The following is a 17,379-nucleotide window of genomic DNA, read 5'->3' on the forward strand; positions in this document are numbered from 1 at the left end:
AAGAAACTGAAATTCAAAATATAGCTATTGAACTTGGATTCTATCCTTCAAAAATTTATTAAAGAACTTTACTTTGTAAAACTATTACTTTTTTTTTTTTTTTTTTATTTAATCACCTGGTTCTTATCTAATCTCTGAGCAAAGGGAACATTATCCTCCATGGAGAGTTTTTTATTAACAAAAGAGAAGTAACATTTCAATCGGACTTTCTTTCACTTTAAAATGATTGCTTTCCCTTTTTTTTTTAAATGCTCACTTCTTTTGTTTTAGACCAATTAAAATTCAATTAGTTGCTTAAATGTTAATACTGTAAATTAGCTAATAAATAGTCTTGACTTATTTAGAGGAATTTATACAGCAATATAAACAATTCCACATGTCATGGCAGAAAAATGTTAGAAATATAAAGCTGATTGTAAAACAAATTCTAAAAATGCATCCAAATTTATTTTTCTATTATAAAAACATCAAACCTGGTAATAAGATACTAATCTGCTTGAGCATTTCTAAACAAACAAAGAAAACTTTTTTTGAAATGTTTAATGACATGTTAAGGAATAGTAGAAATTGAATAGTGTTAACAACATAATATAACAGGTTTGTTCACAGTTTTTTAAACTAACTTAATGAGGTTTAACCCAATAACTTTTGCACTATTAACAAACATATTATCTTCATACAAAAGAAACCTATCTATCATAAAGTAAGTCTCACATTCAAATTTTATCTCCAATAAATGAAAAAACTTTTGTAACTTACTTAAAACCCTTTTTAGCAGGTTTCAATATTTATATTACCTGTTATATTTACGTTACCTGTTATATTTATATTATCTGTTATATTTATGCTATTCTAATATTTATTTTACCTGTTATATTTACATTACCTGTTATACTATTAGCTTCACTTATCCATGTTAGATTTCCATATTCCTTTAATTGATCCATAAAAAGTTCCCAGGATCCGTTTTCTTGTTTACGAAACCACACACACAACATTTGAAATGGTTTTTCTAGCACAGGAATAGATTTTGATGACTCAATATTTTGCAATTCCATTTTAGTAACCTCTAGAAATGATCCAAATTTTTCCCATTCCATCCCAATAAATTTGCTGAAGTAGTAAAAATGTTTGGCAGGAATCATGTTTTTTTTTCATTTGTTCTAAAACAAAATTCGACAACTAATGGAATAAGAAAACTTAGTCTATATAGATAAAAGCTCTTTTTTTAATTTACAGATAAGCTCTCTATATTTAGAGAGTGCTAAGTTAGTACTTCATTATAATTTGCTTTTTAATTTACAAGTCTACTTTATAGTGCTCTCCAAATTAAGAGCGTTAAATAAGTAGTTTATTGTTATATTTTTTTAAGTTTTATACCTTTTGTAGTGACTAAAAACTAATAAAATCACCAAAAGTTAATAAATTCTAATGTCATCACCAAAAATAATTAAGTTATGTTTTTCATCACTAAAAATACCATTTTTTAAAACTCACTGTTTATAATAGTACCATTATTCCTATAATGTTGATTTAAAATTACTACAAAAGGAGTGTTTCGTTTTCAACAACTCACAGAAATCTTAAACTAACTTAAAGCAAACTAACTTAAAGAATACATAAAGCAAAAAAAAATTGATGTTTAATGATAAGCAAAAAGTGAAATGTCTTTACTGCGGAAAAGATTTTAAGTGTCATTTGCAGCTATCAATTTTTGTTGTATAAATTTAAATTACCATCAAATATTTTAGAAGTCGAAAGAATGGGTTACTCTGCATAAAAGTATGGCGACTTCTAGTGAATTGATGTTAAAGAAATAAGTAAGAATTAAGTTTGGCTTATAGATCTGGATTGATCTAAGAAAATTATTAGTGGCCACAAACAAAGACAAGAATTGGCTATCAACAAGTGATAGATGCGCATTAAAGACTTGCAGATAGCTCCTAGAGTCATTCCATCTCAAACTATCCAAAAAAAACAAAAATTTACAATATTTTCTTGTAATTTTTATACCAAATACTTTATGATAAATGTTACAATGTTTTGCAATACATCTGCAGTCTTTATTTTTTTCTTTCTCAGACAAATTTAAACCTTTTTTAAACGCATGACGGTTTTTAAATAACAATAGCGTTAATAATTTTATCAAATTTTTTTGTATATTCTTCAAATTACTCCAATGTTAAAAAAAAAAAAAAAATAAATAAATCTTGAAATATTGTTTTGAATTATCTCTGAAATTCATTTAACTCATTCTTATCTAATATTGGCCCCAACCTCAACTTTGAGGACTGAAAAAAGATCTATGGGGCATTAATCTACAAGGTCTTAGGTATCACCAGACGAAAACGTTAAAATCTAATCTCTATAACTAAAAAAAAACACATTTTGATTTTTTTCAGGAAATTTGTCTTAATGATCAGACTTAGAAGCCCAGTTGTTAATCAATTTTCTTTTTTTTTAACCTTTGCCTTTTTTATAGTTTTAAAAAATCATGAAAAGCCCTTTAGATATATGTATTTGCTGAATCCTGAAAAAAAAAAAAAAAATCAGCTCTTTAACACTTGTAGGTAGAGTTCAAGGACCTAAAAGAAGGGGCCAATAACGTGGAAAAAGCCTTAAAAATTTATGGCAGTTTTTATGGCAAAGTTTCAGGTTTTTATATAAATTCAAGTTTTGTTAAGCTTGTAGTGTTTATTTGGTTTTATTTAAGGATCTGCTAAAAAATGTTTATTGATTTAACCAAGTTTATGCTATTGTTTAAAAAAATAAAAATGAATATATCTTACTTTCAAGGAAAATCTCAACATCAGGGTAACCAAGCATAAGCAGTCAATAGCATAATCAGGTAAAGAGAAGTTTCAATTATATATTTACCAACACAAACTTGTGCTGGTGCTATTTTTTAAAGATCATTTTTTTCATCACTGTTTTCCTCTGAAGTAACTCAAAGGCCTATCCTCTCAACAGGACTAAAAAAGGATGAGCAGAGAAAGTGGTAAAGTTGTCACTATTTTACCAGGTACATCCAGAGTTCAGTACCACAAAGGATTTCAATAACTACTTTAGACATGATTCAAGTTAAAATCTTGTCTTTAAGATAAAAATCATATATCTAAATCATACATTTTAATATTGTGAAAAGGAAATTTAAGGAGAACTTTACAACGGCTGGTTAAAAAAGTTAATATTCTTTCAAAATTATTTACTTCTCAGAGTTACAGGCATCACTTCACCACCTCTGATCTAAATGCATATTAATGATGGAGGATCTTTCCTCAAGCACAGCATGAGTATTCTCTCAAATGGTGGAAGTGAAAATGTCAAAACAAGTTCAGCGTCAGTTAATAAGAACATGTTGGCTGAAGAACATGGACAAAAAACAAGTGCTAAGCGCAGGCTACTGAATTCTGATAGTGAAAAGGTTTCTGAAACTTATGAAAATATTAAACAAAGTTTGAGTTTATTTGGGACAACTCATGTGTCTTTCTTTATTACATATGACATTAACTCAGCCAATATCACCAACGGTATTCAATATCATTCAAGGAAACATTCTTGCTGCATATGGTGTAGAGTTCGTTAACAATGATTGTCATGAGGTTTAAAGTGTGAGTGCTGATGTCATGAGGTTTAAAGTGTGAGTGCTGACGTCATGAGGTTTAAAGTATGGTATGAGTGCTGATGGCTCCTATTTCGAATTCACATTACATACTACATGTTTAACATGTCAATCATTTTGAGATTTCATATTTTCAGCTTCCAGCTTCAATCACCCCGAAAGCCTATGTAGTATTCTATCACACTCTTGAATTTATTGCTCTTAAGGGTGCAATATAGGGCATTTTTAGTAATCAAATAACTGAAACCTTTCTTTTGTACCTGTCTTATTGAGCACTGAAAATAACTTAAATTTTCAGTACTCAATAAGACAGGTACAAATGAAACTTTGATCATCCTGATTATGGAGACCCGCTACTGAAGTGTGTGGTTGACTATAACAGTAAGCATCTTTGAAATGGATTTTTTAATTAATTGCTATGACTTTAAGTATTGCTAATAGGAATTAATTGAAACATGTTTGTTGATAGTGAACTTTCTTGTCTAAGTTTTAAACAAAAACAACTAAAATTTAAGATAATAACTGTGACTTTAACTTCAGAACGATTAAAAAAAAAATGCCTCTAACTATTAGGTTACCATCCCAAAGTTTACATAAACCTGTATCACACCCCTTTGTGTTAGAAAAGTGCATACAACTATGAAATCTAAAAGTACATACAACTGTGAAACCATAAAATCCCATATTCATTAGTCATTTATAACTAAAAATTAGTTATTTGTTGTGATTTTGAATCATAAAAAACCACAAAAAGTTTTTGACTAATTTTTCAAAGGTGAATTTCCTATTTTAATAGCTGCATCTTTGCAAGGTTATATCTTGGTTCTGTCCTTTTTTTTTTTTTTTTTTAGGTTGAAAGCTAGATGCCAAGGTTCCATTCTATTAAACTTTGAAACTTCCATAGTAAATAATAAGGATAGCTTAAAAATGATTTCTGTGTCATCTTTCAAAGAGGCTTTCAGTGCTGTAACCCATATTTTATGTCCCTGTACTCAAACCACAAGTGTTAAAAAGCTGATTTTTTTGTCTAACACAAATATCTGAAGGCTTTTGATTATTTTTTAAAAAGTCCATACACCAAAATTAAAAAAAAAAAAAAAAAAAAAAAGCGAAGTTAATAAACAACTTTTAATGAAACAACATTTTTTAATTAAAATCATTGAATAGGAACAGTCTTTTTTTCTTCCTGAATGAACCAAAAGCAAATGAGGGTAACTTTCTTTTGGGTTCTGACACTATGCTTTTATAGGAGTTTAGTTTTAATATAAAAAATATATCTATACAAACCCAAAAACATTGAAAATTTAAATGTTAAACATATTTAACAGCTATTGAATTTACTATTATTAAACTAAAATTAGTATTACCATTAATATCAATAATATCATATTAATATTACTAAGTAGTCAGAAGTTTACTTTTATGTGCCATATTGTACTATGCAATTTTAAACATAATTCAAATACCTATGGTAAGATGTATAGCATTTATTCATAATCAAAAAATAAATGTTGTCTAGTTTTCTTCATAATCAAAAATAAATGTTGTAAACTTTTAATAGTAGAGGAAACTGACAAATTTGTTTTAGAAATAAATTACAAAAAACTCTAAAGGTTAAATTTCAAGATGCTACTTAGTTAGATAAATATACTTAGTGATCAGAATGTGTTTGTTAATGTTTAGTATGAGTGAGTTTTTAATATGCTAAAAGTGAATATATATATACATATATATATACACATATATACATAAATATATATATTTATGCATACACCCAGTAAATTTTTGTTGATTTAAGAAACCAGTTTACTCCTCACCATTTTTCTTAGGTAAACTCCACATTTATTAGTAAATATAAAGAAATTGTTGAAAGAGTACAGTTTTAAAAAATGAAACTTTTTTTATTTCCCCATATTTTTGTAGTTTGTTAAAAAAAAAAAATTTGAAAAAAGATCTGGATACATTTCTCCTCATGATATTAAATTTTTGAAGTTTCTTTCGGATGTAAGTTGCGCGAAGTAACGTTGGTCTAAAAAGGTTTATGTTGAAGATGGACAGAATTCGACACCCGAAGTCAGTCTTACCTCATAAATCGGACTACCCAGTAAGCACACTACGTTGAAACAACGTCATCAACGTCGATCGACGTTTTTCAACGTAGTGTGCTTGCTGGGTAGAACTATTTGAGTCACACTTGACATTCGGTAATAATTTAAATGACTAAGCTTTTACCTGATATACTTTTAGCAAGAGAGCCTTAATGGCAAACCAACGGGATTTTCCGCTTTGGAGTTTCCTCAGAGGAACGAAACCAAAAGTTTAACTTCATTATATTAAGGATCAAGCAAAACAGTAGATTTATCAATAAGCCAGTTAAGACCTCAACAAAAAGTTATATCTAAAGCATTACTTTAAACTTGTGATTTTTTTATTTTAAATTTTGCTAAATTTTAAAATAAAAAAAACGAGCTAAAATTATTACTACAGCCTTATGTAAATTTTACTTTATTATACAAATGAAAAAACATCATTATAAAGCTGTTGGCTAATCGTAGATGACATGGTGCAATCTATTTGTTTACCAGAAAAAAATCATTGAGCTGTCTAAGTCAGTCTCATTCAACCATAAAACCCATTAAGCGAAATGGTTTGCATTTAGACCTTGTTAAATCCTAATAAAAGAACAAGAAATTAATGTGGTATACCTTCGGGGATCGAGTGGCTGCAAGAACCTCAACTGAATTCTGTTTACTGGGTTATCTAGACCGTCGTTCTTTTGTATGCTGTAATTTAAGAGTTTGTTTGCGTGCTTTTATGTTGAGCTCAATCGAAAGCACATTAGTTGTTGCTGTGTAATTCACTAATTGTTTTTTAAATTACTCATTGCTGTGCACAAAACATGCTCTCCTTCGCAATTAACTAGTTTCGATTTGTTTTCTTAGTAGGTTCCAGTTTTCTTAAAAAAGTTTCGTTTTCATTTACAAGTTTAGATCAAACTTCATAAACTTATCAAGTTTAGAACTTTTAACTAAAATGCCAAGCTTGATAAGTTTGTGTCCTAAAAAAGTTTTTCGACATTGTTTATATGAAGGTTTTTTTGCTTACATCTGACTGACTCATAAAAGTTTTTTCTAATTTTGATGAAGAGGATATGACTTTGGTGATCATTCTATGGATCCTGAATAAAAATGAGTAATTTGATGAAGTGTTGGCTTTTTCTACCCTCATAAATGTTAGAGGGCAAATGAAGTTGCTCCAGAATTGGAATGCGCGCTTCAAGCACAGTAAACTCAAAAGGAACTGAAAGCAAGCTTGTCAGTTATTGAATTCTTTGCCCCAACAATCTCATCTCAAGCACAGCTCTTAAATAAACGTTTGAATTTTTAGAGTAGATTTTGATATTCCATCTAAACTTGAAAAACATTTATTAGACTAAAAAAAATATGCAGAGGTGAAAGGTTGCGGCACAGACTTAAAAAGCATTTTAAAACAAGCTGAGAAAAAGGGTTGGGATGTTGAGGGAGCACAAAAATCTTTTTTCTTTATTTGCAAGAACAACTGAAAGATAGTCCCTAAGCAGCCAGTTTTACACTGAGTTTGCAATATGGCAGGAGGACCCATCTTGCATCAGAACATAGTTTTGGTTGCTCCCAAGATGGCTTGAACCCAAGGAAGGATATGAGGACGAAACATCTTGTCCAAGTAGATTCTAAGACCAGCAGGCAAAAATACTGACGGCAATTTAAAGACATCGGAAAAATTCAATCAAGCTAAACACCATTACCTGGTCAGGGTACTTTGTCAGAAAGATGGATTTAATGTTTTCTGGGACATCCTCATATTTTAAGGTAGAGATGTATCCGTTTGTACTACTTTTATAGGCCTCATCCCCTGTGAAGTACTTCTCATCAAAAACAGAAAATTTCCAGCGTTTTTTTTCTTGAGAATCCAAAGCAGCTTTTGGCTTTTTGAAGTCTCAATGCTCAAAGACGTTGAATAACAAGAACTTTTGGTTTTCTGGCTTTAGATTTAACTCCAAAATGATGGCAGTAAACCTTCCTGATTGTCTCCTCTAACAAATTCGTCTCCCAAGTCATTACTCTCATGGTCTTGAAAGGGTTTCACGTGATCTATCTTTGATCTTGGTTACAAAGGCCTTGTTGGTAACATGACACTTGTCATTAGTTCTTTGATTTCTTTTGATATTACCCTCACTCAACAGACAATTTTTGATGTTGTAAACTGCGTATCTAGACCCATTAAGGGATTTGAAAATCTTTGAAGAGTTCAAACCCGCGTAGAGATCCATGACAAGTTGTTCACGAAACTCTTTTTCCATTTTTTTACGAGCACTTTTCACAAAAAATGATATTAAAATTCTGAAGATATCGGTTGTGTCTACCACAGGTAAAAAAAATTTGGAAATATTGAGCTCTTTTCATACAACCAATGTTTTGCGTAAATTAGCGAGCTGCAAGTGATGGTGTACAAAAGGTTTACACTGATACAAGGTTTATTATGTTTAAAAAATAGTTTGTTTTTAATAACAAAAATTTTTGAATAAAAACCATTTAATTGCTATTCTGGGCATGGGTTTCAAAGGGTTGAAAGAAGATCAGTTATGTGAGGTATAAAGAGTTTTTTTTCTGGAATCTTATAACTTTATACTTCTAAATATGTCAACTATTTTAAAATTGATTTTTTTTAATGATTGATATTAAAGCTTGCATTTTATTTGTTATTATTCGTAGCTAACGGGAAAAACACTAATCCTTACTTACTGTACTATATTGATGTTAACATATCTGATAAACGAAATCTTTTCAGCAAATTAAGAAAATTAGGAACAAATTTTAAACCAAATCTTTTTATTTATTTTGACAGAAACAGACAGAAAGCTGACAGAAAAGAAACAATGGGGCTTTAATAACCAAGATTTTTTTTTTTTAAGAATTAATTCAAATTATACCGCAAGAACGGAAGATTTGCTTGATATAAAAGTTGAAAGTAATGTCGTCTAAGTGGTTTCTGTTAAAAGCATCGCATTCCTGTGTTATTTGTAAGAACTTTCCTAGGCTTTTTTTAAGCTTTCTAAAGTTATTGCTTGAATTTCTTTGGGTAAACTTATTATGGTTATTGAACACATCCTTGTGTTATCCACGTATTGGCATGCTCAAAACTTTAAAAAACTCAACATGGGCAACAAATATCAGTTAGCAACTTTTTTCAACAAGGTGGAACTCTCGATTCACCATGTTAAAATTAGTGTCAAAAATATTGAAGTAATATTACACAAAGACACATAAATGATATTGATAACTCTGCCAATTTTATAACTTTAATCTATCTTACTTTTTTAATTAGTAATACTTTTATATAAACACATCAAACTTTCATTAAGATGTTTTAATTCTTTGTTTACAAGTCAGGTAGGTCCAAAATTACATAGTTCTCAGTTTAATCTATTTCTAAACATCATCCGAACGTTCATTTTTCATTGCTGAAAAAACATTGGATGGTATCTTACTTTTTTAATTAGTAATACTTTTATATAAACACATCAAACTTTCATTAAGATGTTTTAATTCTTTGTTTACAAGTCAGGTAGGTCCAAAATTACATAGTTCTCAGTTTAATCTATTTCTAAACATCATCCGAACGTTCATTTTTCATTGCTGAAAAAACATTGGATGGTACCCAGCCAGCATTTCAAAGTTGATTTAACGTTGATTCAACGTTGCTTTACGGACGTTGATTCAAGCGTTATTTGGAAACAAAATATCGACGTTGAAATATCAACGTTAATTCAACGTTAAAAAATTAACATTGAACTGACGTTTCGTTTTATGAACTTTCGAAATATAATACTTTAAAACATTTACCATAATGTATTTGTATTTAAAAATTTACAAGTGGGGATGATTTCTTTCTCTTTTTCACCACTACCTTCGCTTTCGTCTGACTCAACGTCATCCTCTACTTCACAATCATCGTCATCTTGACTTTCTTTATTACCTTCTTCAAGAACTTCTTCGTCTTTTACTTCGTAGTTGCAGGATTTCCGTTTACCTCCATTCAAACGATAGGGAGCATATTTCAAGCAGAAGGCTATAAACGTCCGAGTTTCTTTGTCTGTAGCTTTTGCATCTCAGCGCTTAATCGATTCTAGAAAATAAATGCAAAAGTATTCAAATTTGGTGAAGTGAATAAAAATACAGGGAAAGAAGAAAAGAAAATTTTCCAGTGACATTATTTTATACTAAAACATGAAGTTTTCAATTTTTATTTAGCCGTGTAAACAGATTTATTTTATTTTTTGATGAACTTGTGAATAAAAAGTTTGACATCTAAAACAATATAGATCTGCATCTAGCTTAATTTTTAACATTTAAAATCTAAATAATATCCTACCAATTATAGCTTTATAAATATTCAACCCTTCTATAGGTAATTTCACAGTTACTTTTCCTTTCGAACCTACAAAATTAAACTTTGAAGTCTGTTTGTCATCAGCCCTAAAATTTGAGATTTGGTATATAACGTTGGCAACACAAGATTAAACAAATCAAAAGAGAACTTCAACATTTTAAAGTCTTTCTAAAAATAAAAAACCAGTGGAACTATTTTTCTTTACAAAACTAGTAAGTATTATTGATTAAAGAAATGTTTTAACCTGTTTATCATGTTTGTAATACTTTTCTTTTGATTGTTGCCACCAATGGAAGATAACTGCCTCACCTGATGTAAAAGTAGAATACAAAATAGTATCTCTATGAACAATGTGGTGATCTTGCACAATAGAAGGTTTACGAGGTGTGTTCAAAAAATACCTGGAATTTTCGTTTTTTCGAAAATGTATTTGTTTATTCGTCTACATTAATGTTGTCTCCTTCAAAGTAGTCCCCATTAGATACTATGCACTTGTGCCAGCGCTTCTGCCAATCCTTGAAGCACTTCTCAAACTCGATCTTTAGGATAGCCTTTAGTTCACTCAGCGATGCGCTTTTAATGTCATCTATGCTTGTGAAACGACGGCCTTTTAAGTTTTTCTTCATTTTTTGGAATAAGAAAAAGTCACACGGAGCCATATCTGGTGAATATGGAGGTTGGGGCATGACTACGGTATTGTTTTTGGCCAAATAATTACGAACAAGCAACGACGAGTGAGCAGGTGCATTATCGTGGTGCAAAAGCCATGAACTGTTTTGCCATAAATCGGGGCGTTTTTTCGGATTGCTTCACGTAAACGTCGCATAACTTCAAGGTAATACACCTTATTAACCGTACGACCTTGTGGTAAGAATTCATGATCGAAGAAAACAGTAAGTAAAACCTTAACATTTGATCGAACTTGACGTGCTTTTTTCGGTCTTGGTGATTCAGGGTGCTTCCATTGTGACGATTGTACTTTGGTTTCGACGTCACAAACGTACACCCACGTTTCATCACCAGTTATGACCCTTTCAAGCAAACTTGGATTGTCATTGACGTCATTTAGTAGCTCCTGAGCGATGTTCATGCGATTGTTTTTTGGTCGAACTTCAGCAGTTTTGGAATGAATTTTGCTGCCACTCGTTTCATGCCCAAAACATTTGAAAAATTGTTATGACATGAGCCAATTGATATGCCAACTTCATCAGCAACTTCTCTTATTGTGATTCGGTGATTATTCATAACCATTTTTGCCACTTTTTTCACGTTTTCATCGATTATTGACATGCTGGGTCGACCGGAGCGTTTGTCATCTTCAACGTCTTCGCGGCCATCTTGGAAATGCTTATACCACTCGTAAACAGTTGTTTTTTTCATAGCAGACTCACCATAGGCTTTTTGCAACATTTCACACACTTTGTTACACTTTATTTCATTATTTACGCAAAATTTAATACAAATTCTTTGACTCTTCAATCCTTCCATTTTTTAAACAAGCAAAAATCGCCGAGCTCATACAAACACGTTGAACCTTAGCGACTACTACAGACAAAGTAAACAATGAATATAGCTGGGCTTTTTATCATACTTTAAGGGCATGTATACCAACACACAAAAAAAAAATGCTGACAATCGGACTCTTCAAACCCGGGAAATTTAAAAATTCCGGGTATTTTTTGAACACACCTCGTATATTCTCTATGGACATTTTTGGGAACATCCACCTAATACCCAAGATATAGATAACGTCAACCCAATAACATTAATCAATGGTACATTTAATGAAAAATAACTTAAAAACTTTTTAAGAACTCTTTTGTCAGCTCCAAGTTTTCAATCAAATTCATATAGAACATTAACATCGTCAAATTGTATAAGTATCTCTCTTTCAGCACCTTTCATCCTGGTGTCATTAATTGCTAACTTTTTAGAAATTTCATTCTTTTGCAAGGTTATTTGGGCCAAATTCTATAATACTATATGTTGAAATCCTAAGTTGAAAACAAACAGTACTTATAAATTACTTAAAGTGTGAAGTAATCAATTATTACTTAAGGTGGTACATCCCCATTAATTTTGAAATTTTTTAGAAAAAATCAATTTTTTGAAAATTGGTTTTTTTAAATTCAAAATTTTTCATAGAACAATATTATTAATTTTTTTTTAATAAATAAATAAGGAAGTGTGTACAATTATGTGTTTTGAGGCCATAGTAAATTGAGAAGTCCGTAGCAACGCCATAGCAACGCATTTTAAAACAAAAAATGTAAACTTGCTCAAGCCTATAAACATCAATAACTCTTTTCTACTGCAGCTTGTTTATTTTGTGCTTCATGTTTATTTTAAAAGCTGTAACTTGAACTACTAATGCGAACATGTATCAAATGTATTGTGCTTGCATGCTGTTTTAATTTCGTCAGGTTAGAATTATTCTGTTCTATCTCCCATTTTAGACGTTGGGAGAAAATGAATTGTTAATTTTACTAAGTAATGATCACTTTTAAAATACATTTTATTTGTACATTTTTTTTTTCTAAATAGTTTCTTTTAACATAAGTTATTTTAAAAATAAGTTATTTTTTAAAAAAGTAATTCTAAAATTTTAAGTAATCTTTACTTATAGAAAAAAATCAAAAACTTTCTTTCAACGTTTAAAATGGGAGATAGAACAAAATAATTCTAACCTGACGATTTGTTAATGTTCTTATAAATAAATAGCTAAATAAGATATGGGACGTTCTATTGCTCAAACTCAAAAAAGAAAGTTTTCTTGTAATCAACACCTAAAGTCTTCAAAGTTTATTCAGCTTGATACATCAATTTCTGATCCAAGTTTATCAGCAAACTCCAAAAAAAATAGTAAACACTGAAATATCTGGAAGTCCAAAAAATTACAACATCATTATAAACTTCAATATTTTAAAACTAATGGTTAGTGAGTTTAAATGCCCCGAATGTGGAAATGAAGTTTGTTTAGAAAATGATTTAAAAAGCAAGAAAGGATTTTGTTTTTATTTAACTTTACAGTGCCTTTGTTGCCTTTTACCAAGTCTGAATGCCTTAATATGGAAGAGATGTCCTAAAGATTTTTTTATTGGGAAAAAATTTCTTGAGATTAGTATGAACTCAGCTATTATAGCAATTAATGATGGATTTAATTAGTGCTGGAGGTATCGAACCAAGTATATTTATGCAGGAAGGACTTCGTAAATTGGACTGCAACCGAATTAAAAAAATGAATCACAAATAAAGTGCTAAAGGTAAAATAAGGAGAAAACAGCTTAGAGCCATCAAAAAAGGTTACATAGATATTGAAAAAGAACTGGAAAAGGACCCAAAATATAATAGTGGAGGTTTTTAATTGGGCTCGTGCTTCTTTTCCTAATATAACGAACTTTTATTTTGTTTTTTGTGTTTTTCTCAAAATGTCATTTTTACCAAATACCTAAATTTTAAAACGCAATATTTTCAGTTTGGGACCATATTCTGACTTGAAATTTTCAAGGTGTTTTTGTTATAAATTGACTTAGGTAATGAAAAAAAAACTACAAATAAATATGATGTAGAAGTATGTTTAAAATCTTTTTTTCTTGCTTTTTTTGTTAAAAATTTTCTTAAATATATAGAAAATTATTTTTAAAATGTTCTATGCATCTTTAATGCATGATTTTGGTTCATAACCTCTTCGTACCTTTTAGGAACATAGTGTGAAAATTTCAGAGTTAAAAGATATATTGAACTGGAGATATCTTGTTTTAAATTACACGCACATTTTGGCAATTCGTATGGAATAAGTGAGGCAAAAGTTGGGCAATTGAGATTTCTTATTTTAAAAAAAAATCAGCATACTTGTTTAAACTTGTGTATTGTAGTTTTAATTTTGTATTGATTATTTTAAGGACATTTTTTAGAATGGGGGTGTACCACCTTAAGCTGTTAAAATTTCAGTTATGTCAACCTGGGTCTCAAAAGAAGTGAGATTATTTCAAAATCTACAAAAAAATAATAATTTTAAATAAGATTTTTTGAGAATATTAACTCGTCCTGAGCACATGCAGAATCTTTTCTATTGTAGTTCATGTAGGTTTGAGGAATACCAGCAGAAAGATTGGTGAATGAGCTCTCTGATATACTAATAGTGGAGTGATTGTTTAATGTTGGTTTGAGTCCAGAAAAACCTCCACATATAGAAGAGCTAGTAGTTGACTTAAAGGGCATTGGTATGTTGGCTGAAAAAGCAGTGAGTCCAAAATAGCCATCAGGTATATATAAAACCAATTTAACATTAAAAAAGTTAAACAAAAAACTTACTACAGTAAACACCATTAATATGTTGTCTTGAAGGTCTAGAAATTAATTTAAATGATCTAAAATAAAAAGTAAAACAATAGCATGAAGGGAAAAGTTACCAGATAATATTTTTGGACATGAATTATTCCTCATTTCTTTTTATGGAATATCATAAAAGGCTCCTAAGAAAGAAGGAAGGAAAATAACTAACTGGCTTTTCTTTCTTTTCTTTTTTTTTTTTTTTTTATTAAAAAAGAACAACTTTGGTTATTTTATTTATTGTAAAAGAGAGAAAAATAATAAAAAAAAAAATAAAAGATAAAAAAAAAATTTGATAGCAAGAATAGTGTTATCAATAATATATTCTTTTACTTGTTTTCGTTTTAGGTAGAACTGGCATTAGAATAGTCTTTTCTGCTAACTTAATATTTGCATGTCTTTTTTCAGATGAGCTGGTACAACTCTTAATTGTCATTTAATTGCTATCTATTTCTCCAGCTGTCACATTGCCTCCATACTCCTCACATACTTCTTTGTCATCACCTAGGATGGAAATAATTTATGTTTATAATATGAAAGACTTGTTTTAAGAAACAAAAATAAGGATGACTTCTTAATCTTAACTTATTTTAACGAGCACTTATAAAATGTATGAAAAGACCTAGAAAAAGTTTAAAGACAAATCTTTAACGAATTTATTTTAGAAAGAGACATAAGTGAAGTGCTTTAGGAGTATAGTGGACATTTATTTGAGTCATTGCAAATATGTCAAATAATTTAGTAGAACTGAAAGATCTCTTAAAAAATAATATTTTGTGTAAATATTGTGAATGTAAATAAATAGTGATGTTAAAGTCATTATGTTAAAAGAGCACATCATTTAACAATAAAAAATCCTTAATTACCAGTTAGCTTATGTATTTCAGTTTGAATTGATACCTATCATATATTGGATTAGACATTTTTTTCAGTGATGATTCTACATTCCTATTAGCCCAAAATATTTTGTCAATTTACCCAGTTTGATGGAAGATTCTGCTCAAATTCCTTTAGTGAGCCATCTTTGCATATTCGAAGCAAACTGCTCTGGTCCAAGTCACTTTGTTTCTCACACTCACATGATTTATCAATATTTAAATAATTGTACATCTGCTTATCTAATTCATAACATAATGTGTGTGTTTTTTTATATATATATATATATGTATATGTATATATATATATATATATATATATATAAAAACATCAATAAATACGAGTTTTCTCAATACTAATTTGTCGTTATTATCGTTACAGCATTTTTAGCTTTAATTACAAACCGAAAAATATGTTTTTAATTAAAGCTGTGTAAAATAAAAACATGAATTCTTTTAAATAATCATTACTAGTATTAAAATTGCAATATGTGTTAAAGTTACTCATGACAAAAACGCTAATATTCGCCATTTTTTCAACGAGATAACGATTTTTCAAAGTGGATAGTAATAATTTAGAAATTAAACATGGTTTTCAAGGCTGCTTAAACTTTTAAATTATAAACCGTTCATTCGAATGTTAATCATTCCGGAAATAGCGATACAACAATCAAGAAATAAAAATTAGGTCTTTAACTAAACATTTAAATTGTTTTTTAAATTCGTCATCGCCATGAAAAAATGGCGAATATTTGCGTTTTTGCATTTTTAAATTTTTCAGATTGAGTTTAGAGTACATTAAGTTGATCTAAAATATTGTTTCTTTACATTTTCTTATTTTTAAACAAAGATCTTTCTTAATCTGTAAAAGAAATAGGGGAATGCGAAATTAAAATTCCAACGTTGAAACTTCAACGTTGCTTCGACGTTGACACGACATCGTTTGCTTGTTGGTTGGAAACTTTCATCCAGGCTGTGTTGATGGACTTACATTTCTTCATGGTTTGAACGTACTTACTAATATATTTAAACCACGAACAGTTTATAAATCATTATCTTTTGTTTCTTAAATTTACTCAAAAACTATAAAACTTCCAGTACCAATTTTGTATTAATAGAAAAGTACTCATAGATAATAAGTTAGTATTTAGGATGAGGGGGCAAACGAGGGAGTAAACGTAGCAGTGATATTTTAATTAACGTGAAGTAAAATAAGAAGTAAAAATAAATGATTTCGTTAATGTGAATAAAAACTAATATAAGGAATTATCTGAAAAACAAAAACTGAAATAGAATTGATTATAAGCATCGAAAAACGAAAATAGGAATAGAGTTAAGAATTATTACCGAACGAAAATTTTCGAATACTAAAAAATTTTAATACAATAATTTTTTTTTTTTTTTTTTTTGACAATTAATTTCCAAATTTTACATACTTGCTTTAAAATTGGCGCACATGTTTGACCATAACGATTATACTTGGGATGATTACAGAATGTATCATTGGACCACAAAACTGGTCACGTGCTTGTCATTACGTTAACTATAAATTTTTCAAAAAAATTTCTGTCGTTAAGACTACTAATTGCTGTAAAATTTGATAGAAGTAAAATATGAACTGAATTAGTAACTGAAATAACAAGTAAAATTATTTAAATCATAAGAAGTGAACTGAAATTATTTTTATCAGAACTGATTCAAAACAAGTACATTTAAAATTTGAAATTAAATCAATGCTACAAGAATTAAGTAAAAATGGAAATTGAAATTATATTTAGAACTTAAATATCACTGAAACGTAGGAGTTAGAAAAACCTGATGGGGATAGGGTCTAGTGTGAAACCCTCATAATTCTTTTAATACTTTACAATAGCCATTACAAATTTTAGTAAAAAATATTGCAAAAAATATAAAATATGGTGTTTATGTAACAGTGTAAAGTTTGAATTATAAAAGATATATAGCAAATAAAGTGTATTATTACTAAAACGTTCAAGTACACGTCAATCTTTTCTCGCCTTGTTTTAAAGTTGGGAACTTTCATTGAAACAATTTTAATGAAAGAAAGTGAAGTTTGCTTTTCATTTACAAAAAAAAAAAAATGGTTTATCACTTTTAAAT

The 17,379-nt window shown here is 29.3% G+C and overlaps 1 protein-coding gene and 2 pseudogenes across 1 annotated transcript in view; 1 reads left to right on the plus strand and 2 right to left on the minus strand.

Annotated features, from left to right (window-relative positions):
• LOC149881754 (uncharacterized) overlaps nt 1-6,510 on the minus strand; it is a 52,803-nt gene extending 46,293 nt beyond the window's left edge. Inside the window, exons 1-3 of the mRNA XM_090065961.1 lie at nt 6,328-6,510; nt 887-1,163; nt 474-506 (exon numbers count right to left, since the gene is read on the minus strand). Of these exons, the coding sequence (XP_089922087.1) occupies nt 474-506; nt 887-1,145 (292 nt within the window). The 5' untranslated portion in view covers nt 1,146-1,163; nt 6,328-6,510. The remainder of the gene's footprint in view (nt 1-473; nt 507-886; nt 1,164-6,327) is intronic.
• LOC149881747 (uncharacterized) overlaps nt 1-17,379 on the plus strand; it is a 290,985-nt pseudogene that overhangs the window by 195,916 nt on the left and 77,690 nt on the right.
• On the minus strand, nt 9,501-14,380 carry LOC149881758 (uncharacterized; annotated as a pseudogene).

Source organism: Hydra viridissima, unplaced genomic scaffold (assembly GCF_058129835.1).
Source record: "Hydra viridissima isolate aposymbiotic clone 2 unplaced genomic scaffold, HvirCarnegie_v1 scaffold_11, whole genome shotgun sequence".
In the NCBI taxonomy this organism is placed as follows: Eukaryota; Metazoa; Cnidaria; class Hydrozoa; order Anthoathecata; family Hydridae; genus Hydra; species Hydra viridissima.